Source organism: Aethalodelphis obliquidens, unplaced genomic scaffold (assembly GCF_003676395.1).
Source record: "Aethalodelphis obliquidens isolate GAN/ISIS:26980383/991018 unplaced genomic scaffold, ASM367639v1 scaffold8, whole genome shotgun sequence".
NCBI classification, from domain to species: domain Eukaryota; kingdom Metazoa; phylum Chordata; class Mammalia; order Artiodactyla; family Delphinidae; genus Aethalodelphis; species Aethalodelphis obliquidens.
In genome coordinates, this window is record NW_020837952.1 from 40,659,287 (window position 1) to 40,682,980 (window position 23,694).

The 23,694-nt window shown below is 37.5% G+C and overlaps 1 protein-coding gene across 1 annotated transcript in view; it reads left to right on the forward strand.

The window, feature by feature from the left end:
- Positions 1 to 23,694, forward strand: part of CFAP54 (cilia and flagella associated protein 54) — a 302,505-nt gene that overhangs the window by 248,899 nt on the left and 29,912 nt on the right. Inside the window, exons 64-66 of the mRNA XM_027107250.1 lie at positions 5,418 to 5,591; positions 19,459 to 19,565; positions 22,221 to 22,362. Coding sequence (XP_026963051.1) covers positions 5,418 to 5,591; positions 19,459 to 19,565; positions 22,221 to 22,362 — 423 coding nt within the window. The remainder of the gene's footprint in view (positions 1 to 5,417; positions 5,592 to 19,458; positions 19,566 to 22,220; positions 22,363 to 23,694) is intronic.

Genomic DNA, 23,694 nt, shown 5'->3' on the forward strand with positions numbered 1-23,694 from the left:
AGGACATGATTAAAATGCTGCACAGTGCTGAGTTATTCATGTTTAGACCGTGACAGACTGTGTAAGGTCAAATATTTCATTAGTGCAAAGTGATTTGTTGGTTATAGGACGTGGCGAACAAGAGTGCTTCTGGTAGGTCTGTTGTTTCATTCCTTTCAAACAATAAATCAAACATATAAAAAGTACTCAGTGTATAGCCCATTGACTAGCTTATGTAATTAATCCCATTAGCAATTAGATATTATATTTTTTAAAGTGAATAGAAAATTCATAATATAAATATAAATATAAAAAATATTTATAGGACATTCCATCCAAAAACAGCAGATTACACTTTCTTCTCAAGTGTGCACGGAACATTCTCCAGGATAGATCACATCTTGGGTCACAAATCAAGCCTCAGTAAATTTAAGAAAATTGAAATCATATCAAGCATCTTTTCTGACCACAACACTATGAGATTAGAAATCAATTACAGGGAAAAAAACGTAAAAAACACAAACGCATGGAGGCTAAACAATACGTTACTAAATAACCAAGAGATCACTGAAGAAATCAAAGAGGAAATCAAAAAATACGTAGAGACAAATGACAATGAAAACATGATGATCCAAAACCTATGAGATGCAACAAAAGCAGTTCTAAGAGGGAAGTTTATAGCTATACAAGCCTACCTCACGAAACAAGAAAAATCTCAAGTAAACAGTCTAAAGGAACTAGAGAAAGAAGAACAAACAAAACCCAAAGTTAGCAGAAGGAAAGAAATCATAAAGATCAGAGCAGAAACAAATGAAATAGAAACAAAGAAAACAATAGCAAAGATCAATAAAACTAAAACCTGGTTCTTTGAGAAGATAAACAAAATTGATAAGCCACTAGCCAGACTCATCAAGAAAAAGAGGGAGAGGACTCAAATCAATAAAATTAGAAATGAAAAAGGAGAACTTACAAGAGACATCACAGAAATACAAAGCATTCTAAGAGACTACTACAAGGAACTCTATGCCAATAAAATGGACAACCTGGAAGAAATGACAAATTCTTAGGAAGGTATAACCTTCCAATACTGAATCAGGAATAAACAGAAAATGTGAACAGACCAATCACAAGTAATGAAATTGAAACTGTGATTAAAAATCTTTCAACAAACAAAACAAAAGTCTAGGACCAGATGGCTTCACAGGTGAATTCTATCAAACATTTAGAGAAGAGCTAACACCCATCCTTCTCAAACTCTTCCAAAAAATTACAGAGGAAGGAACACTCCCAAACTCATTCTATGAGGCCACCATCACCCTGATACCAAAACCAGACAAAGATACTACAAAAAAAGAAAATTACAGACCAATATCACTGATGAATATAGCTGCAAAAATCCTCAACAAAATACTAGCAAACAGAATCTAACAACACATTAAAAGGATCATACACCATGATCAAGTGGGGTTTATCCCAGGGATGCAAGGATTCTTCAATATATGCAACTCAATGGATGTAATACACCATATTAATAAATTGAAGAATAAAAACCATATGGTCATCTCAATAGATGCAGGAAAAGCTTTTGACAAAATTAAACACCCATTTATGATAAAAACTCTCCAGAAAGTGGGCATAGAGGGAACCTACCTCAACATAATAAAGGCCATATGTGAGAAACCCACAGCAAATATTCTCAATGGTGAAAAACTGAAAGCATTTCCTCTAAGATCAGGAAGAAGGCAAGGATGTCCACTCTCACCACTCTTATTCAACATAGTTTTGGAAGTCCTAGACGTGGCAATCAGAGAAGAAAAAGACACAAGAGGAATTCAAATTGGAAAAGAAGTAAAACTGTCACTGTTTGCAGATGACATGATACTATACATAGAGAATACTAAAAATGCCACCGGAAAACTACTAGAGCTTATCAATGAATTTGGTAAAGTTGCAGGATACAAAATTAATGCACAGAAATCTCTTTCATTCCTATACACTAATGATGATAAATCTGAAAGAGAAATTATGGAAACACTCCCATTTACCATTGCAACAAAAAGAATAAAATACCTAGGAATAAACCTACCTAGGGAGACAAAAGACCTGTATGCAGAAAACTATAAGACACTGATGAAAGAAATTAAAGATGATACAACCAGATGGAGAGATATACCATGTTCTTGGATTGGAAGAATCAATATTGTGAAAATGACTGTAGTACCCAAAGCAATCTACAGATTCAATGCAATCCCTATCAAATTACCAATGGCATTTTTTATGTAACTAGAACAAATCATCTTAAAATTTGTATGGAGACACAAAAGACCCCGAATAGCCAAAGCAGCCTTGAGGGAAAAAAACAGAGCTGGAGGAATCAGACTCCCTGACTTCAGACTATACTACAAAGCTACAGTAATCAAGACAATATGGTACTGGCACAAAAACAGAAACATAGATCAATGGAACAAGATAGAAAGCCCAGAGATAAACCCACACACCTATGGTCAACTAATCTATGACAAAGGAGGCAAAGATATACAATGGAGAAAAGACAGTCTCTTCAATAAGTGGTGCTGAGAAAACTGGGCAGCTACATGTAAAAGAATGAAATTAGAGCACTCCCTAACACCATACACAAAAATAAACTCAAAATGGATTCCAGACCTAAATGTAAGACTGGACACTATAAAACTCTTAGAGGAAAACATAGGAAGAACACTCTTTGACATAAATCACAGCAAAATCTTTTTTGATCCACCTCCTAGAGTAATGGAAATAAAAACAAAAATAAACAAATCGGACCTAATGAAACTTCAAAGCTTTTGCACAGCAAAGGAAACCATAAACAAGATGAAAAGACAACCCTCAGAATGGGAGAAAATATTTGCAAATAAATCAACGGACAAAGGATTAATTTCCAAAATATATAAACAGCTCATGCAGCTCAATATTAAAGAAACAAACAACCCAATCCAAAAATGGGCAGAAGACTTAAATAGACATTTCTCCAAAGAAGACATGCAAATGGCCAAGAAGCACATGAAAAGCTGCTCAACATCACTAATTATTAGAGAAATGCAAATCAAAACTACAATGAGGTATCACCTCACACCAGTTAGAATGGGCACCATCAGAAAATCTACAAACAGCAAATACTGGAGAGGGTGTGGAGCAAAGGGAACCCTCCTGCACTGTTAGTGGGAATGTAAATTGATAAAGCCACTTTGGAGAACAGTATGGGGGTTCCTTAAAAAACTAAAAATAGAGTTACCATATGACCCAGCAATCCCACTACTGGACATATACCCAGAGAAAACCATAATTCAGAAAGACACATGCACCCCAATGTTCATTGCAGCACTATTTACAATAGCCAGGTCATGGAAGCAACCTAAATGCCCATCAACAGATGGACATAAAGAAGAGGTGGCGCATATATACAATAGGATATTACTCAGCCATAAATAGGAATGAAATTGAGTCATTTGTTGAGACGTGGATGGATCTTAAGACTGTCATACAGAGTGAAGTAAGTCAGAAAGAGAAAAACAAATATCATATATTAACGCATGTATGTGGAACTTAGAAAAATGGTACAGATGAACTGGTTTGCAGGGCAGAAGTTGAGACACAGATGTAGAGAACAAACGTATGGACACCAAGGGGGGAAAACTGCGGTGGGGTGGGGATGGTGGTGTGCTGAATTGAGCAATTGGGATTGACATGTATACACTGATGTGTATAAAATTGATGACTAATAAGAACCTGCAGTATAAACAAACAACAAAAAAAAACAACTAATACTAAACTTTCTTTGGATTATTTTTATAGAAATATGTTAATATAAATGTTTCAGACATTACATGAAATTTCTAAAAAAAAAAGCACTCAGTGTATAGCCCATCGACTAGCTTATGTAATTAATCCCATTCGCAATTAGATATTACGTTTTTAAAAAGTGAATAGAAAATTAAATGCCCTATTTTAATATTGATTTCTGTTATAGTTTATTATTATTAGGCCATCATGCTAATAAACACTATATATATTGAAATAGAAGGTATTTGCTTTTTATTTTTCTCCACTTAGCTAGTTATTAAATATGAATTCTTTGCTAAAATAGAACCTCTGAAAGGTGCTCAGATATGAAAAAATGTGAGAATTTTTTTCTGAATCAATTATTTACCTGATTTTTTGTGAACTGCCTGACATAGAATTAATCTTTATTAAGCACTTTTAAATGATTATTTAACCCTAATAATCTTATTTATTATGCATTTTGGTCATGTTTTTAGCATCGTAGTGCTAATAAATGAGGATTCTGGCTTATCATATCCCTTTATGATAGTCTCTAGATATTTTAAAATAGTTTTCACCTTTGATATTACCTTTCAGTCCAGACATGTTTTTTCTTTTATTGGTAGACAACTTGAAAGGTCAATGTATTTATTTCTCTCTTTATTTTTATTTTGAAGACTTTGCATTGACAGTCTTCTATTGTGTCTTGAATAGACTCAGAAATGGAAGGTACAAAGTGTTATAGAAACACCAGGCATTTGTTTCTAGCCACTGACATGTTCCCTTTGGTCACCAAGCCTTTGAGACACCTTAGATGTCAAGAGTTTAGTAGAAGAACTGCTTTCCAGCTACCATGCTGTAATCTTGGGAATAACAAGAAATTAATTTTGAAAATAATTTGTAGTCCATTGAAGAAAAGCCTTTACAGAGTTGAGATATTATTATCAGCATTATTATCTCTCTGGCTAGACTCTTATTTTGTTGATAGCATTCATGCTTTACTTTCTTAGCTACCTTAAAAATCTAAGTAAATATTTTATGAAGTTGCCAATTGCAGTCTACACATTTATGTTTCTTGAAAACTCCTGATTCAGGGACCAAGTTCCATCAGATGAGCTGGGCCCAGATCCACCAAGACTAAACTTACAAATCAGCTACATTCATTTAAAGAGGGAATGAGAGTAATGGATTTTAACCTCTTAGAGCAAAAACTCTGTCTTATTTTGCATATGGTACTGCAAAGAATGCTATTGGAAAGTAGATAATAAATTGTAACCAAACCCTCAGTATATTCACCAGTGAATAAACAAGAAGAAAAGTAGAAGATGTTCTTAGACTACATGGTGACCTTGAGACTGAAATGATAGCATGGACATTTTCCCTCTAGATCTTTACTCTTGAATATTCACCAAAGTAGAAGACATTTGTTGAGTTCACTGGGTTTTGAAATAAATTTTTTCTATAAAAGAATCTTCTCTGTGGTAATCAGGGGCAGTTTTAAGACCTACATCCATAAAACAAGCTGAGATGATTCCCCAAGTTTTCCAATAGTCAATATTGAATGAAAATTGAATGAATGTTTTAAATATTGAATAAATTCATTACCAGCAATTAAGCTGATGTTTCTGTTTGTTCCCCAGTTAGGAACAACTGACAGTTCTCTACACTCCAATTTATCATTAAAACTCTTTGCCAGCCCATCATATGGAGATGTGATGTCCTCAGTTGTAGCAACACAAGCTTTAAACAAAGAACTTTGCTTTCAGTGGTACATTCCTCCCCTGGAAAAACCTCCAAAGGAAACAGAACCTATGGTATGTAATATAATTATAAAGCTAAATCTTACAATTGGATATAAAGTTTAATGAAGCCATTATAACTTAAAGAGTAGAGAAGATCTTCTTATCATATAGACAGAAATATACAGCAATTTAGAATCTATGTTGTCTAGCAGAATGAATGTGAAATAATTAAGAGATCCTGGGAAAGCTGGATTCATATTGATCATTTTCCTTTTTCCTGAACTTAAAGAGAAACTTTCCAATGTGTCACCATTACATATGATGTTTAATATTTTTTTGTAGTTATCCTTTATCACATTAAGGAAATTTTTTCCTATTGCCACCTTAATAGGAAGTTTTATCATGAATATTTTACTGTATCTAATTTTATCATTTATCTCTTTTAATATAGTAATTGATTTTATAATATTAAATCAGCCTTGTGCTCCTGAGATAAACTCAAATTGGTCATGATGTATTCATTTTACTAGATTCACTTTGCTAATGTTTCATATTGAATTTTTGCCACTGTTTTCAAGAGTAATATTGGACTATAATTTTTCCTTTTTGTGCTATCCTTGTCAGATATTTTCTGTATGAGGCTTTTGCTAGGCTCATAAAACGTGTTGATAAATATAACCGTGTTTTTCTGTTCTATAGTGAAGTTTGTGTAAGTTTGGAGTAACCTTTTTCCTCAGATATTTGCTAAGAGCTCATCAATAAAGCCCTTGTGTTTTTGTTGTGAGATAATATAAGACTAGTGATGTAATTCTCCATAGTTAGAGGCAGTCTTTAAGCAATAGTACTAATGTACTGGTTATCAGAGCTGGGATCAGTTCTGACTGGGCTAATATCTGTTCTAATGGTTAGTGCCTTTGTCAAACCAAGTTTTAAGTATTCTAACTGTCACCCCTGTTTATAGAACATTGGGATTTTCTATTTCTTCTTGAGTCAGTTTTGCTTAAGTTGCTTTTTCTAGGAATTTTCCCATTGTATTTAAAATTTCTCTCATATTTTTAAGCTATCTGGTGTATTTGTAGTGAACTATCCCTTTTCACACCTTATATTGCTTATTTGTGCATTTTTTTCTTGGTCATTATCACCAGAGATTTCTCATTAATTAGTTTTATTTCGTTAACCCAAAATATCTTTCTTCTACTGTTTTTTTCGTGTGTGTGTGTTCTTTTCCTAACTACTGACTTCTTGAGATAGATATTAGCTCAATATTTAGTTCTTTCTTTTCTAATCTATGCATTTTAAGGCTATCAGTTTCTCTCTAAATATTGCTTTGGCTTCATCCCACAAGTTTTATTATAGTATTGTCATCATCTTTCAGTAAAAAATAACTTTTAAATTGTGATTTCTTCTTTGACTTGTGGGTCATTTCAACATATGTTTCTTAAGTTACAAACTATATGAAGCTTTTCTAGTTATCTTTTGTTATTTATTCATAGATTATTTTGTTCTGTGGTAATAAAAAAAATGCTCTGTATGATTGATATTTGTCGAAGCTTGCTTTTTTTTTGCCAGGAAGGTGTTTATTGTGTAAATATTCCATTGCTCTTAAAAAGAATGTGCTCTCCTCAGTTGTTGAGGCAGTGTTGATATATGTCCAATAGGTTAGTTTGTATATTCTTGTTCAGATACTCTATATTCTTGGTGATTTTTCTATTTTTGTTTGAAAATCAAAACAAAAGATCCCACATGCCTCGGTGGGATTTATTTTTTTTAATCAATCACTGTTGACCCTTGAACAGCATAGGAGTCAGGGTGCTGACCTTCCTCACAGTTAAAAGTCTATGTGTAACTTTACAGTTGGCTCTCCATATCCACATTTTGGATTCAGTCAGCCATGGACTGTGTAGTATAATCATACGTATTTATTGAAAAAAATTCTCATAAAGTGGGACCTGTGCAGTTCAAACCCATGTGCTCAAGAGTCAACTGTACTGAGATTTTAACATTTAATTCTCTCACTGAGATTGCTGTTGTTTTGTTCTTTCTTGTAGTTCTGTCAAATTTTACTTTACCTAATTGGAGGCTTTGTTCTTAGGTGCAAACAGATTAATAAGCATTGTGACTTCTTGGTGAATTCAGTGACTTCTGACCTTTTCATAATAATGATATTTCCCTCATAAAGCCTGCCTTGTTTGATATTACTAGAGGAAAGTGACTTTCTTGTGGTTGTTATTTTCCTAATATTTCTTTTTCTAACCTTTTGCTTTCAACCCGTTTGTGTACTTGTGTTTTAATTTTTTTTTCAAAATATTTATTTATTTATTTGTTTGGTTGTGCCAAGTCTTAGTTGTGGCACATGAGATATTTCATTGCAGTGCACAGGCTTCTCTCTAGTTGTGGCATGCAGGCTCCAAAGTGCACGGGCTCAGTAGTTGCGGCGTGTGGGCTTAGTTGCCCCGCAGCATGTGAGATCTTAGTTCTCAGGGATCGAACCCGAGTTCCCTACATTGTAAGGTGGATTCTTAACCACTGGACCACCAGGGAAGTCCCTTAATTGTATTTTTAAATAAAAGTATACACTTGGATATTTTAAAATACAGTCTGACAATATTGTATTTTGACTAGAGAAGTTAGTCCATTCACACTTAATGTAAATAATAATATGTTTGGTTTTAAATCTACCATATTATTTTGTGTTTTTACTTGTCTCAGATTTTCTGTTTTCCTCAGGTTTTCTGTCTTTCTCCCTTTTTTGGGATTGATTACTTTTTTCATTCATTTGTCCTCGCTGAACTTTGAAATTATGCATTCTTTTGCTGTGCTTTTAGTGGTTACCCTCAGGACAACATATCAAAGTCTAAAGTTTCTTTCTTTTTTTTTTTTTTTAAAGATTTATTTATTTTTGGCTGTGTCAGGTCTTAGTTGCGGCACATGGGATCTTCGTTGAGGCATGTGGGATTTTTTTCGTTGCAGTGCGCAGGCTCTTCATTGTAGTGTGCAGCTTTCTCTCTAGTTGTGGCATGCGGGTTTTCTGTCTCTAGTTGTGGCTCCGGGGCTCCTGAGCACGTGGGCTCTGTATTTGTGGCACATGAGCTCCAGAGCGCATGGACTCTGTAGCTTGTGGCGCGTGGGCTCTAGTTGAGGCACGCGAGCTCAGTAGTTGTGGCGCACGGGTTTAGTTGCACCGCGCCATGTGGGATCCTAGTTCCCTGACCAGGGATCGAACCGGTGTCCCTGCATTGGAAGGTGGACCACCAGGGAAGTCCCTGCATTCTTTGCCACTGGACCACCAGGGAAGTCCCAGTCTAAAGTTAATGAATGATCTATATTCCTCTAATGACTTAAATGATATTATTGTACATTTTCTTTTTTTAACCAAAATATTATTTTTAATTGTTTTATACAAGAGTTATTTTCCTTTAGAATTTTCTACATATTCATCATTTGCTTTGTTTTCTACTCCCTCTTGCATTTTAGACATTCCATTTAGGATCAACTTCTTTCTGTTGAAGTACATATTCTGGAATTTCTTGTGGTAGCATCTTCTGGAGGCAAACACTCTCAATTTTTGTTTGCCTGATAAATATCATTGTTTTACATTTATCTGTGAAATGAATTTTTATGGAGTAAAGAATTAAAGATTGGAAATTATTTTCTTTCAGTACATTCAGAATGTCATCTACTCATTTCCATTGTTCTCTTGAGAGTCAAATTGTTGTTGCTTTAAAAATATTCTGACTTCTTTCATGAGCCACTTTTGAGACTTTGTCCCTGCACAGTTTTACTGGGAATGGTTTTCTTTTATTTATTTTGCTTACATTAGTGTAGTGGTTAAGAACACAGACTCTAGAGCCCTCAGAATGGAGCAAATCAGACTCCTGTTTTGAATCCCAGCTCTGTTACTTAGTAATTTTGTAACCTTCAGTAGATTAGTTAACTTTTCTGTATCATGGGTACCCTAGAGATAATTGTGTAAACCCTCGACCTAAACAGTAGTTATCATTTATTATTCTTATGTGAAATGATTTTCACATTATTATGCTGTTTGAAAGTTTAATAACTTCAAATACACAAGTAATACACTTGGTAAGCATTATTTTAAAGCACCTTTTAAAGTTTACCAACAATATCTCCTTATACATACTTTAGCTGCCAACAATGGGCAGAAGAGAGAGTAAACTCTGCCTAACCAGCAAAAATTAAAGTGCATAGCAAATAGGAGAAAAAACTTAGTTTCTCTCTAAATGCTGTTTACAAATTTGTATCACATACGAAACTCCTTATTTTAATGTTTATTATCTTTATCTAACTCTATATCTGTATCCATATCTATGTTCATATACATGTATAGACATTTGCAACAGGGCTAACTGGGGAGCAGGAAAGGGGGCAAGTATTTGGGAGCAGTTCAGTATCAATGCCTGAACTCTGGGAGGTAGAACAGTGATTCCGATTCTAGGAGAGTCTTGAAGAGTCAAGCTTTTAAAAATGGGACGGGGGTCTAACTACCACCTTTTGCAGAGGAACCTTCCACTATAGCACTCCTTTGATTACTGCTGTCTCTAAGAAGAGCCTCAGGCTCTTTCCCATAAAACATTTGCCATATAGTTTTACCCTATTCAGTACTTTTTATCTGTGTTTTTTGCCTCCTACCATGGTCTGCTCCTGTACTTCCTACCTCTTGAGCGCTGTCCCGTCTAGCTATGGCTCTGGTAACTTCTGCTGCTCCTTGCCTCGTGTGAACTGTGTCAGATGGGGAAACCTCCAGAGCCCACCTCTCTTTGCTCTCAAGCACGCTTCTCCCAATAGCCTCTTCATTCTTCTTCCTTAGGCTGGCAACCTGCTGCTAACTCTTGGTCAGTTATACATCCCTCCTACTCATACAAAAAAGAGAAACTTGAACACATCACTCCCCAGAAACATTTAATGCTATTTCTCATATTTTGAAAGTACTCTCCTTCCCACCCTTTCCATACCCAATCCTTGCCAGATATTTCATATACATTTTAAAATAATAAATCTGTGGTCTCTTTGGGGGAATTTAGTGCAGTAGTTTTCAAACCAAAGTTCCAAGAATACTCATGGGTCATGGAGTCAATATAGTGTGTCATGAATAGTATCTTTTTAAAGAAATTAAATATTAGAAGGCAATATCAGAATGCATCACATACAGTAAGTGAAAATGCTGTTTTCTGAAACTTTTGTTTCATGACAGATACTGTTAAAAAGAACATTTCTAGATTGACATTCGGCATCCTGAAGAATTTCTTTACTTGCTGGCAAGAGAACCAACAAGGTGTGATAAAAGAGTATATCCATTCAGAAAGGGTATGGAAGGATGACATTGTTGGGAAACAGACTGTTTACCCAAATAGTTAGTTTTAAAAAATGAGGAACAAAGTATAAAGTTCATTTCACAAGGTTGTAGAAATATCACATCCCTATCAGTCTGGGGCAGGATGATCTTGGGAGTTAATGTTAAGACTGCATCTGTGGCTGATAATTAGAATAACGAGGTTTCATGAATCAACAGCCACGTCTGACAATTAGCATGGGCGCATGAACTGGTGTCAGACAGAGATTAGAAGTGGAGCACCAACTAACAAATTCTGATTTAAACAGGTTGCTTGAGTGATTTGCGTAAGCCACAAAGACACGGAACACACAGGTTTTTTTTAAATTAATTTATTTATTTTTGTCTGCACTGGGTCTTCATTGCTGCGTGTGGGCTTTCTCTAGTTGTGGCGAATGGGAGCTACTCTTCGTTTTGGTGCGCAGGCTTCTCATTGGGGTGGCTTTTCTTGTTGTGGAGCACAGGCTCTAAGTGTGTGGGCTTCAGTAGTCGTGGCACGTGGGCTCACGGGCTCTAGAGCGTAGGCTCAGTAGTTGTGGTGCGCGGACTTAGTTGCTCTGCGGCATGTGGGATCTTCCTGAACCAGGGCTCAAACCTGTGTCCCCTGCAATGGCAGGTGGATTCTTAACCCCTGCACCACCAGGGAAGCCCCCAGAACACACAGTTTTCCTATCTTAGTTCAGGGACATTTTTCCCCCTTTGACAGTGAGTATGTATGTATTGGGTCATGATAAAAGATTCAGTTGCTGCCGTAAATCTCAGCTACCAAATCAGGAAACGCTGACTTGGGAGGGCTAGATCTTCTCAGACATAAGAGTCTATGTTTTCAGAAGACAACACTGAAATTTGTGTGATGCTTTAAATATTCATGTATGTGAGTATTCATCTAGTTATTATCTTAGACCTTTAGTGTAGAGTTTAATGTTGGAAAAACTGGGTGAAGCTCATGAAACCCATAAGATAATAGCAATAATGAACACCAGTGTAGAGCTTACTGTGTTCCAGGTATTCTACTTCATTAACTTCACAGCAACTCTATGCGGTAGGTACAGTCGTCCCTCAGTATTCACAGGGGATTGGTTCAGAACCCCCTCAGATACCAAAATCCATAGGTGTCCAAGTCCTTTGTATAAAATGACATAGTATTTGCATATAAACTATGCACATCCTCCTGTATACTTTAAATCATCTCTTCATTACTTATAAAACCTAATACAATGTAAATGTTATGTAGATAGTTACCAGCACATGGCAAATTCAAATTTTCATTTTTGGAACTTTCTGGATTTTTAAAAATATTTTTGATTCACGGGATGTTGAATCCACGGATGCCGAACCCATGGATCCAAACGGCCGAGTATTATCATTAGCCGCATTTTACAAAAGAGGAAACTGAGACCCAGGATGGGGGAATGCTAGTTGACAATGAATCAGGATTGGAGCAACTCAAGACATTGTTGAGTTGGAGGGAAGCAAACGACCGCAAAGGCTGTTGTGTTGAAGGCAGCTGGACAGCCCAAGGCATGTTCTTCAGAGGCCACAGAAGATGTAGGCAGACAAGCATGATCAAGTGCAAGAAGTCTGATCAAGCAAAGCACTGAAAAGGAAGACTCCGTCTGGCAAAGTAAAAACAGAAACTTGGATAGAGCTGAAATAGTTCTTGGAGATAAGTTTATTCAGAAGTCCAGCCAGTCTGGGAACAAGAAATATGGAGCCAGTGCTCTTTTCTGGAGGGCTTTAAATCCCTAAGAAGAGCAAGACTCTATTTCAGGGTCCCAAAGAAACAGGCTGTGCATTCAAGACAAGCTCAGGCCTAGCTGGGTAGTGAAAGATGAGCTAGGGTTCCTGGGAAAATGATCAAGTCTTAACAAAAGCAAAAGCCCAATGTTATCAACTTGGATGTCAGGAGTGCTATAACTTAGAGATCATACAGATGCCCAGGACCTCCCTCTGAGGTCCTCTGGATTCTGGGACTTGTTGGCTAAGTGATTAACTAGAGCCTGGTCCTGCAGATGGGGCCCAAAATTACATCCAGCGTCTGGAAACTGGGGAAGACAGAAGCTGCATAAATGAGGCAAGCATCTGATAGTCCCTGGCCCTTGCAGAGTGTGGTCAGGAAACAGCCCCGCTGGCATCCCCTGGAAGCTCATTAGAAGTGCAGAATCTCAGGTCTCACTTCAGACCCACTGAATCAGAATGTTCGTTTTACTTGTGCAGTTTAGAATGTGCAAGTAATGTATGCACACTTAAGGTTGAGAAGCACTGGTCTAGGCTGGTGCTACCAGTGAACTTACAGCTCTCATGATGACTCTCCAAGAAGGTACTCCATTGCCAGTTTATATAGTGGGCTCTATTGGTAACCTCTGACTTTTGGTATCACCCAGGTCAAATGTCAGAACTGAAAGGAAACTAGGAGAACACTTAATCGACATTCTCATTTTACAGATGAGGAAGAAAAGTTCCACAGAAGTAAAATGACTTGACCAATACCACAGCTCATTAGTGACACAAATAAGAATGGAACCTAAGTCTTTTCATTCTTAATATTGATTTCTTTACAAACCACATATAGCTCAACTGCTTACTAACTAATGAATAAAGTATTTATTGAGTGCATACTATGTGCCAAGCATTTTGTTAGGTGATTAAGATATCAAGATGAGGAAATTACAAATCAGCTCTATCTAGTGGAAGAGGGATTCGTCTTTCACTGTTCCTGGGCTGTGAGGACAAGACGATTTTTTCTTTTTCCTTCTTTCTTTCTTTCTTTTTTTTTTTATTGAAGTAAAATTGTTTTACAATATTGTATTAGTTTCAGGTGTACAACATAATGATTCCACATTTGTACACATTACAAAATAATCACTATGAAAAGTCTAGTTATCATCTGTCACCATACAAAGTTGTTACAGTAGTATTGACTATATTTCCTATGTTGTATATTACATCCCTGTGACTCATTTATTTTGAAACTGCAAGTTTGTACCTCTTAATCTCCCCCCATCTATTTCACTCATCCCCCAACCCCTCTCCCCTCTGGCAACCACAAGTTTATTCTCTGTACCTATGAGTCTGTTTCTGTTTTGTTATATCTGATCATTTGTTTTGTTTTTTAGAGTCCACATGTAAGTGAAATCATGTGGTATTTGTCTTTCTCCATCTGACTTATTTCACTTAGCATACTACCCTCTAGATCCATCCATGTTGTCCCAAATGGTAAGATCTTGTTATTTTTTTATGGCTGAGAAATATTTGATTGATTGATTGATATATTGATAACTATATATGTGTGTGTGTGTATATATATATATATATATATATATATATATATATATATATATATATGTATATACATTGTTTTGAATTAGTGTTTTTTCCAGAAGTGGAATTGCTGGATCATATGGTAGTTCTATCTTTAATTTTTTGAGGGACCTTCATACTGCTTTCCATAGTGGCTGCACCAATTTACATTTCTACCAACAGTGCATGAGACTTCCCTTTTCTCCACATCCTCATCAGCACTTGTTATTTGTTCTTTTTTATAATAGCCACTCTTTCAGGTGTGAGGTGAGCATTGTGGTTTTGATTTTCATTTCGCTAATAATGTGTGATGTTGAGCATTTTTTCATGTGCCTGTTGGCCATCTGTATGTCTTCTTTGGAAAAATGTCTACTCAGATTCTCTGTCCATTTTTTAACCAGGTTGTTTGTTTGTTGCTTTTTTTGAGCTTGAGTTGCATGTGTTCTTTGTATATTTTGGATACTAATGCCTTATCAGGTATATCACTTGCAGATATCTTCTCCCACTCAGTAGGCTGTCTTTTCCTTTTGTTGATAGTTTCCTTCATTGTTCAGAGGATTTTTAGTTTGATGTAGTCCCATATGTTTATTTTTGCTTTTGTTTCCCTTGCCTGAGGAGATGGATCCAAAAAAATATTGCTAAGACCAATGTCAAAGATCATATTGCCTATGTTTTCTTCTAGGGGTTTTATGGCCTCAGGTCTTAGATTTAAGTCTTTAATCCATTTGAGTTTATTTTTGTATATGGTGTGAGAGAGTAGTCTAGTTTGATTCTTTTGCATGTAGCTGTCCAGTTTTCTCAACACCATTTATTAAAGAGGTTTTTTTCTTCCCCATTGTATATTCTTGCCTCCTTTGTTGTAGATTAGTTGGCCGTATAAGTGTGGGTTTATTTCTGGGTTTATTTCTATTCCGTTCCATTGGTCTATGTGTCTGTTTGGGGGCCAGTACCATACTGTTTTGATTGCTATAGCTTTGTAGTAGAATTTGAAATCAGGGAGCATGGTATCTCCAGCTTTGTTCTTCTTTCTCAAGATTATTTTGGCTCTTTGAAGTCTTTTGTGGTTCCATACAAATTTTAGAATTATTTGTTCTAGTTCTGTGAAAAATTGGTATTTTGATAGGAACCACATTGAATCTGTAGATTGTCTTGGGTAATATGGTCATTTTAACAATATTAATTCTTCCAGTCCGTGAATTCAGTATGTCATTCCATTTGTTTCTGTTGTTTTCAATTTCTTTCATCAGTGTCTTATAGTTTTCTGAGTACAGGTCTTTTACCTCCTTGGTTAGACTTATTCCTAGGTATTTTATTCTTTTTGATGCAATTGTAAAGAGGATTGTTTTCTTAATTTCTCTTTCTGATAGTTCATTGTTAGTGTATAGAAATGCAGTATATTTCTATATATTAATTTTGTATCCTGCAACTTCACTGACTTCATTTATGAGTTCTAACAGTTTTTTGTGGTGTCTTTAGGATTTCTATATATAGGATCATGTCATCTGCAAACAGTGACAGTTTTACTCCTTCCTCTGTAATTTGGATACCTTTGATCTTCTTTTCTTATCTGATTGCTGTGCCTAGGACTTCAAATACTGTGTTGAATAAAAGTGGTCATAGTGGGCGTCCTTATCTTGTTCCTGATCTTAGAGGAAAAGCTTTTCACCATTGAGCATGATGTTAGCTGTAAGTTTGTCATATATGGCCTTTATTATGTTGAGGTATGTTCTCTCTATACCCACTCTGTTGAGAGTTTTTATCATAAATGGACATTGAATTTGTCAAAAGCCTTTTCTGCATCTATTGAGATAATCATATAATTTTTATTCTTCAGTTTGTTAATGTGGTGCATCACATTGATTTGCAAATACTGAATCATCCTTGCATCCCTGAGATAAATCCTACTTGATAATGATGAACATACAAGGCAGTTTTAAATATAGTATTCCAGTGTTCGTCAAAACCATATCACTTCTTTCCATTGAAAAAAAAGAGTATTTTCAGAAGTGAATAAAGGAACACTGGAAATTTTATCATGGGCGCATTGCCTCCTGAAGAATCCAGTCCTGAGTATGCAAGGTTATATAACTTATCCTTGAGGAGTAAAGACAAGTTGGGAATAGAACTAAGCACTATTATCAACTAAGAACTAAGTGGATTAGATGAGGACAGGCTGGGGGATTAGATGGAAAGCTGGTTTGGGATTAGCAGCAGGTCCAAGAGAATATAGAAAATGAGGTATCCAGGAAGGGTAAGGAGCCAGTAGTGATCATGGGGCTAAAAATGACAATAATAACGCTCTAAATACCGCTTAAAGCACTTTACGTTGACTCACTCAGTCCTCACCCTGATCCGTGGGATGGGGATTACCATATCTTAATTTTACAAATGAGAAAGCAGAAGCATAATGTTTTAATAATTTGCCCAAGATCACACAGCCAGTAAGTGGTGGAGGCGAACCCAGGCACCCCGGCTCCAGAGCTCTGGCTCACAACAGCTATGCGAGTGAGTTTAGTGTTTTATTGTTTAAATATTGGCCTCCTTTATTCAAGTGAATTCTGATTTCAGACTAAAGGAGAGACTAAGATACCCAGGAGCAGCTTCCTGGGTCCTCTCTCAGTTGCACGGGACACACGTCCTCTGTGGGTCATGAACCGCCGAAATACGGTGAGATATCTTGGTTTCAAGAAAGCTGCTGTCTTACCTGGGAGAGGAGTGAGTCTTTTGTACCTCTCTGATCATGTAGTCAAAACCAGGCGTGAGCTAGACTCAGTGAGAGAAGTGAAGGTAACAATAGAATTCAGATGTAAATCATCAACATGCGCATTTTCTACAAAAAATGCTGATTAGCTGGCTGCCTCTTTGTGTGTTTCAGACCCTAAAACAGGGCTACAATCGCTATGTAGTACATTCTATTCAGGTTTCGCCAAGGAATAATTCCATGACTTCAGTCCCCGAGATGATTAACAAGGTTGCAACAGACTAAAATTAACCCTGAACTTTCATAGGCGTTTAAGGCCTTCTATGTCTGAGAAAAATTAAGCATCATGTTAATGCTTAATTCATTGTTGCCTAGGCATAAATTCTAGGTTGAAAATTACTTTCCCTCAAAATGTGGGTGGCACTGCTCCATTATCTCTGGCAATCCTGCACTGCTGTTGAGAGTTCTGTTCCCATTCTGATTCCTAGTTCTTTGTGACTTTTTTCCTCTGGAAACTCTGAGGATCTGCCCTCTGTCCCCTGTGTTCTAGAATTGCATGATGTGCCTTGGTGTGGGTATTGTGCTGGATTCTTAGGGTGCCCCTTTCAATATGTGAAGTATATTCTTCAGTTCGTGGAGACGTTTTTCTTTGATAATTTCCTCCCTCTGATGATCTCTGCACTTTCTGGAATTTCTGTTATTCAGATATTGAGCCTATTAGATTGAATGTTTACTTTTCTCATCTTTTCTCCCCTATTTATGTTTTTAAATTTAGGTTTATTTGGAGGGAGATATATTTAACTTTATATTTCAAATCTTTTATTGATTATTTAGTTGTGATTATCATATTTTTTAATTTTTAAGAGCTCTTATTCTCTTTCATTTTAATAGCACTGTGTTCTTATTTCATAGATGCAATATTGGCCTTTCTCTCTCTGAGGATATTAATTATGGTTTCAGTGATGTTTTCTTCTGCTCTCTATCTTGTATCTGATTCTCCAAATTCCTTTTCTTACATTAGTTTTGGTCTCTACCTTTCATTTCATGTCTAGTGACCCTTGGCTGTCTGTTCATGTTTGAGGCACTGAGAAGCATACTGAGTCAGGCTTATGGACTTTTAGCCTCATTGCCGGGTGACTGTGGGAGCTAGCAGCTTCATTGGTGGATCCTGAAATGTCAGTATCTGTAGGTCTTTTCTCTTCATCTGGTAAATTTCCCCAAAGAGGACTCTTTTAGACTACTGCTTAGTTTTCTATGTTCTGGGCAGGGGCTGGAGTGGGGTAGAGGGATGTCTCTTGTTCAGAATATAGACTTTCACTTCATTCCAACGTTTTCAGTTCAGCACCCCACCTCTGGAATCTAATGTCCCTCCTGAGCATAGATCTTTGATTTAACCTCAGCAGAGAGAAAAATGGAAGAAGTTTGGCTAGCAGAGGAGAGGCAGGGAAGGAGGGAGGGAGTCTCCTGGTTGGATGGACTCGGAGAAGGGATGGGAGGGAGGTTGTCCCCCAGGCTTTCGAGGTTCTTGGTCGTGCTTGTTGTTGGCAGCCCCTCTGAAGGCAGGTGGGACACAGCCTTTCCTCTCTGCTGACTAAGCAGAGGTGCTTTCAAATGTTTCAGGTGCTTTCAAAATGTTGCTAACATCTCTCATCTGCTTCATTTTCTCTCTTGCTTCTGTCTTTGTGGATTTATGCCTTTAAGAAAAAAAAATCCCTTTATTCTTTTTTTCTTGGCCACACTTCAGGTGGCTTGCAGGATCTTAGTTCCCCCACAAGGGATCAAACCCATGCCCCCTGCAGTGGAAGCACAGAGTCCTAACCACTGGACCGCCAGGAATTCCCAAAATCCCTTTACTCTTATTTTAGTTTGATTTGTGAGGAAGCGGAGATAAATGCATACATTTAATTAGTTAATTTTGGCTGTCAGCTCTGGACCTCAGCTTTCTTGGAAGGACTTAGAGCAGACCACCGTTAAGGTCCTCTGAATCTCAAATTCTGTGAATTCATGATTGTAAATAGGTGCTGTAGAGTGTGGGACTGACTCTAAGAATTTTCAGAGTTCAAACATCAGGGAAATTACTAAAGCATGAGTCATGAGGAGAAGTTTCATCTTAGAGATGGGGGCTGGTAAGTTGTGTGTGGATGGAATACACGGAGAGAACAGGAAGGGAACAGCATAAGTGAATGCACAAACGTACCTATGACCACCGATGGGAAAGGGGCATGTGGAGAAGGAACAAGAAACAAAGTTGGATATTCACCAGGTACAATATACATTAGAACTTGTTGCAGAGGGCCTTGCAGAAATTTAAACTTAACTGCAGTAAGAAGTGTCAGTCATCAAAAATAATATAACCTTGGTACCAACTATCATTTATTTTTGTCTCATAACCTTTGCACAATTCTTGTTCATATCATTTCTCTTTAAAGTGAATTGGAAACAAACAAACAAAAAAAACCCTCATTTTTCTCTTCCAAAGAAAAACCTTTTAAAGTATAATGACACTATTTTGAGAACCGATGCTGCAGTTTTTGAGGCAAAGTGTAAGTTTGATGTAACATTTTATATGTCTTTTAATTTTCTTATAGGTGTTATTGTTGTATGCCTATAATATGAAGCCCCTGAATATTTCAGATGTTACATCTACTGCTTACAACAATGTATATGTTGGCTCTTTCTGGGTTCCACTAAACAGGCAAGTAAAGATGGATTATCCACAGCTCTTTGCTGATACTTTCATAATATTGACTGTTTCAGTAATATACAAGGTAAATCACAGGCGAACTTTTAGAAGACATTTTTGGAAAAGTCTTCCTTTTACTTAGCAGAGTATGATATTGCAGTGGGTAAGAGCATGAACTCTGAATTCAGCCTGCTTTGGTTCAAATGCTGGTTGTGCCCCTTCGTATCTTCCTATCTCAGCAAACTTGACCAGGTTACTTAACCTCTCTGTGCCTCAGTCTCTTCATCAGTAAAATGGGAATAATAATAATAGGACCTAGAGTTGTTGGAGGAATAGTTTCTGGTACTTCATAAAGATTACAGACAGTACAAAGATGTTGTCTGTACTATATTTTGCCTGTAGTTTGGGGTGTGTTTTAAAAAGAACTTAATGTGGCTCTGTATTAAGTTGCAAAATTAAGCCCAAACTCCACCACCATCCTGGTCTCACCCTTTCCTCTTTGACCAATCCTACTTTATATTGTTCCCCAAGTCAAAAGCCTCTGCGTCAGCCACTCTGTTTTCCTCCCTCTCCTTCAAACCGGGGATGGAGACTCTAATGTTTGCTCATGCCTGGTTTCTCTCTTTTCTGATTTCACCTTACCAAATTCCTTGTTTGTTTTTCACTTTTTTTCTTTGCTTAGTTAATTTAGTTTTGTTTTTGTTTTTTTGCGGTACGTGGGCCTCTCACTGCTGTGGCCTCTCCCGCCATGGAGCACAGGCTCCGGACGCGCAAGCCCCGCGGTCATGGCTCATGGGCCCAGCTGCTCCGCGGCATGTGGGATCCTCCCAGACCGGGGCACGAACCCATGTCCCCTGCATCGGCAGGCGGACTCTCAACCACTGTGCCACCAGGGAAGCCCTAGTTAATTTAGTTTTGATTCCATTGTTCATTGCCCTTGCGACCTCAGCCTTCATTTCCTCATTTCTGAGATGGAAATAATATTTTGCCTACCTTTTGGGGTTACTGTCAGGATCAGGCCAGACAGTGTATGCATATACTTTGTATGCATGTATAACGTATGCAGAGACTTTGAAAGGCTGAAAGCACTGGGCAAATGTCAAGTCTCATCATGGCCTCCTGTGTCTGTCAGTGTCAGCTCTTTGCCCTGCTCACCACCTACTGAGTGCAGGGACTTGGCGCTTCTCCATCCTCACCTGGAGAGTCTGGTTCCTGGTCCTTGATTTCCATTTTGAAGAACTCTTTTCTCTTTGACCTCTCCATGAAAGAGAATAAAACAAGAGATGTTTCAAGAGCTGGCATACTTTCAATTATTCAGTCAACTTTCTTTTCCTTTTCTTTTTTAAAATTTTTTTCAGTGTCATGGTGGAAAATCTTAGACACAGGACTATACCAGCACAGCTAAGCCACAAAGTTAGGAAATTATGTTCTTTCCTTGTACATCCAGAAACATGGCAGAATTTTTTTTTTCAGAACCACATGATGAAAATGATTATAACTTCTGCAGAGCAGAATGTAATCAAACTGACAGGATTCTTGTTTTACTCCAAAAAGTTCTTGATTTTCGTGTGTTTATGATCAATGGTAGGGTGACTAAAGTCAGGGACATGCCCCTGTCACTGAGGCGATCATAGAGGAAGTTGCCTGACAAACGTTCATCTGATTCATCCCTTGGTGACAGCATTTCTCCCACCTAGGGTGGAGTTCCTTGTGTTCTTGTGAGGGTCACGATCAGTCTATGGGGAATTGCTCTTGTTGATCAGCCTACAGAAGGCAAAGGAAGAGCATGCTGCGGGAAACTGGGGAAATCGACGTTCCTGCATTTGCTCCTGATGTCATTTTGCTTTTTTGCATCATCTCCTTCATTTTCATAAAAGTTTCCCTCCGCCCCTGCACGGAGACCCGCACACCCACGCACGAATATGTGCGCACCTGCGCTCTACGTGCCTGTATCCTAGAGTCACTGGGAGCCCTGCAGGTGGCTCTTCGCCTCCCTCAGCTGTTTCAATGCTTTTCCAGCTTCTGACTGCATTCACTAGTTAACCTCTGTCTCCAGCGCCTCCATGGTTCACTGGACCGTGGCTCCAGAAGCTTTCTGTCCTGCGCACGATTGCCAGTGCGTCCTCTGCCCTCTTCCTCGGCTTTAGCTTTTCCTTTTTACTTGATTCTTCTCCCTGCCCCCACTCCCCACACAGTACCTGTCACTGTGTGGGCTCGTTGACCCGTCTCTTAGAGCCATTGCTGACTTGTCCTAATTCTTAGCTTCAGGCCAGCCAGCCAATCAGAGCGTGGCACTGAGTTTAAGTAGGAGTAGATCTTTTGTCATTGCCTGGTGTTTCTTTGCCCATGTAGATATTTATTTTCTTTATTTTCATCTTAAGCAAATATTTTGGATGTCTACATTTTTTTTTGCTTTGTGTCTTTGCCAGTTTATAATTATAAATCTGTCTGAGCATATAACTAGATCATAAACACTATGCAGGTGAGAATTGTGTCTCTGTTCTCATGTCTCTTGAATGAAGGAATGATTGAATGATGTTTGGGGATGCCAGAAATCTAAGTGTTAAATAACTAAGGACTTACTTTACATGTTTTATTGATTCTGGGAATAAATGAATGCCTTACTTAACTTTTCAAGTAAAATGCATGCATGTTTGTTATTTTTAGAGTTATTTCAGTTCACGAGAAATTATCTAATCTTACGCAAATCGCTGAAATATCATTGCCTACAACTCCTAAAGTTACTTCAAATGAAAATGTATCTCAAGTAGAAGAAACAGAAGAGGAATCAATTGGTAAAGAAATGGAAGTAGGTTATTAAATAATGGAAAATTTTATTGCCATTGCAGGATGGATGTCATTATACCTAATTAAATTATTTTTTACTTTATCAGAGCATAACTATGTAACTAAACTTGAACAGTGTGGTTCTTCTGGCCTGTACTTTCTCTACTTAGAGTACCAGATATAACCCAACTTTCGGACACATAAGTAATGTTTTCTTCAAAGCTCTTCTAAGCATACCAATTATAAGAAACTGATGGTAAATGAAAACAAAGCCAATCTAGATAAATCATTCAGATATAACCATGAATCCTAAGAAACAATGCTCTGTAAATTTATAATGTTACTTTTAAATTCTAAGTCTAGTATTTGAGCATTTTTATTACCCAAGTAATATGGGAAGAAAAATTAGAAAATATAGATAAGCATATATCTTTCAGACTTTTTCTACACATCTGTATTTTTCTAACTAGAAAAAAAGGCATTATCCTTATAGTGTTATTAATCTGATTACAGAGTTGAGTGATGACTGATATTCATGTTTTGGAGGAGTTCCTTCTGAGTTCTCAACCCATTGAGAAATAGGACACAGGAAACTGATATATGGAGATCTCAAACACTGGCATCATTACCGACAAAGCTGATTAGCAAACATGGCTCTGGATCTCTGGCCAAACAAGCTTATTAATATTTCACCCCTGATTAGCCAGCCTTGCCCACCTAGTCACACAATAATCTAGCACACTTGTGTAGCTGTAGGATTTCCCCCACTCCCCTGCTGACTGCCCGGCTGACTGCCCGGCTGACTGCATGGAGGAGTAGAGAGTAATAGTCCCGCAGGCAGGGTGCCTTCAAAAATGTAAGCAAAGATTGACCCAATGGGGCTGAGCCTAGTTTGCTTTTCCCAAACTCACCAACCAGATAAGTGACTCCACTCTCCTGGCTGCATCCAAAAGAAGCTGGAAGTGTCCCCCCTTATTCTGGAGTGGAGTGGAAATTCCTTACCCTCTATGGAAATGAGAGGAGCAGGGAATACCTGTTCTCCGCTAATCACTTGCTCTTTGAATTTCTATTTGCACATTCATCTGGTTGCTTGAGATATATGTTCTGTAGGTACCATGGCTTTTTTTTTTTTTTTAATCAAATAGATGTACAAGGTTTAAAATGAAAAGGGACAGTCTCCTGTTCGACCTGTCCACACCCCACAGTCCTGCGAGCAGACCATTTTCAACTCTTTCAGCTGTTCCTTTTGTTATTTACTTCCAAGACTCTAAATAATATGCAGGATCAGTCATGAAAAGCAAGATAACCAACACCCTTTAAATCCAAGTGGGTCCACTGGGCTCCATGTCTCCCC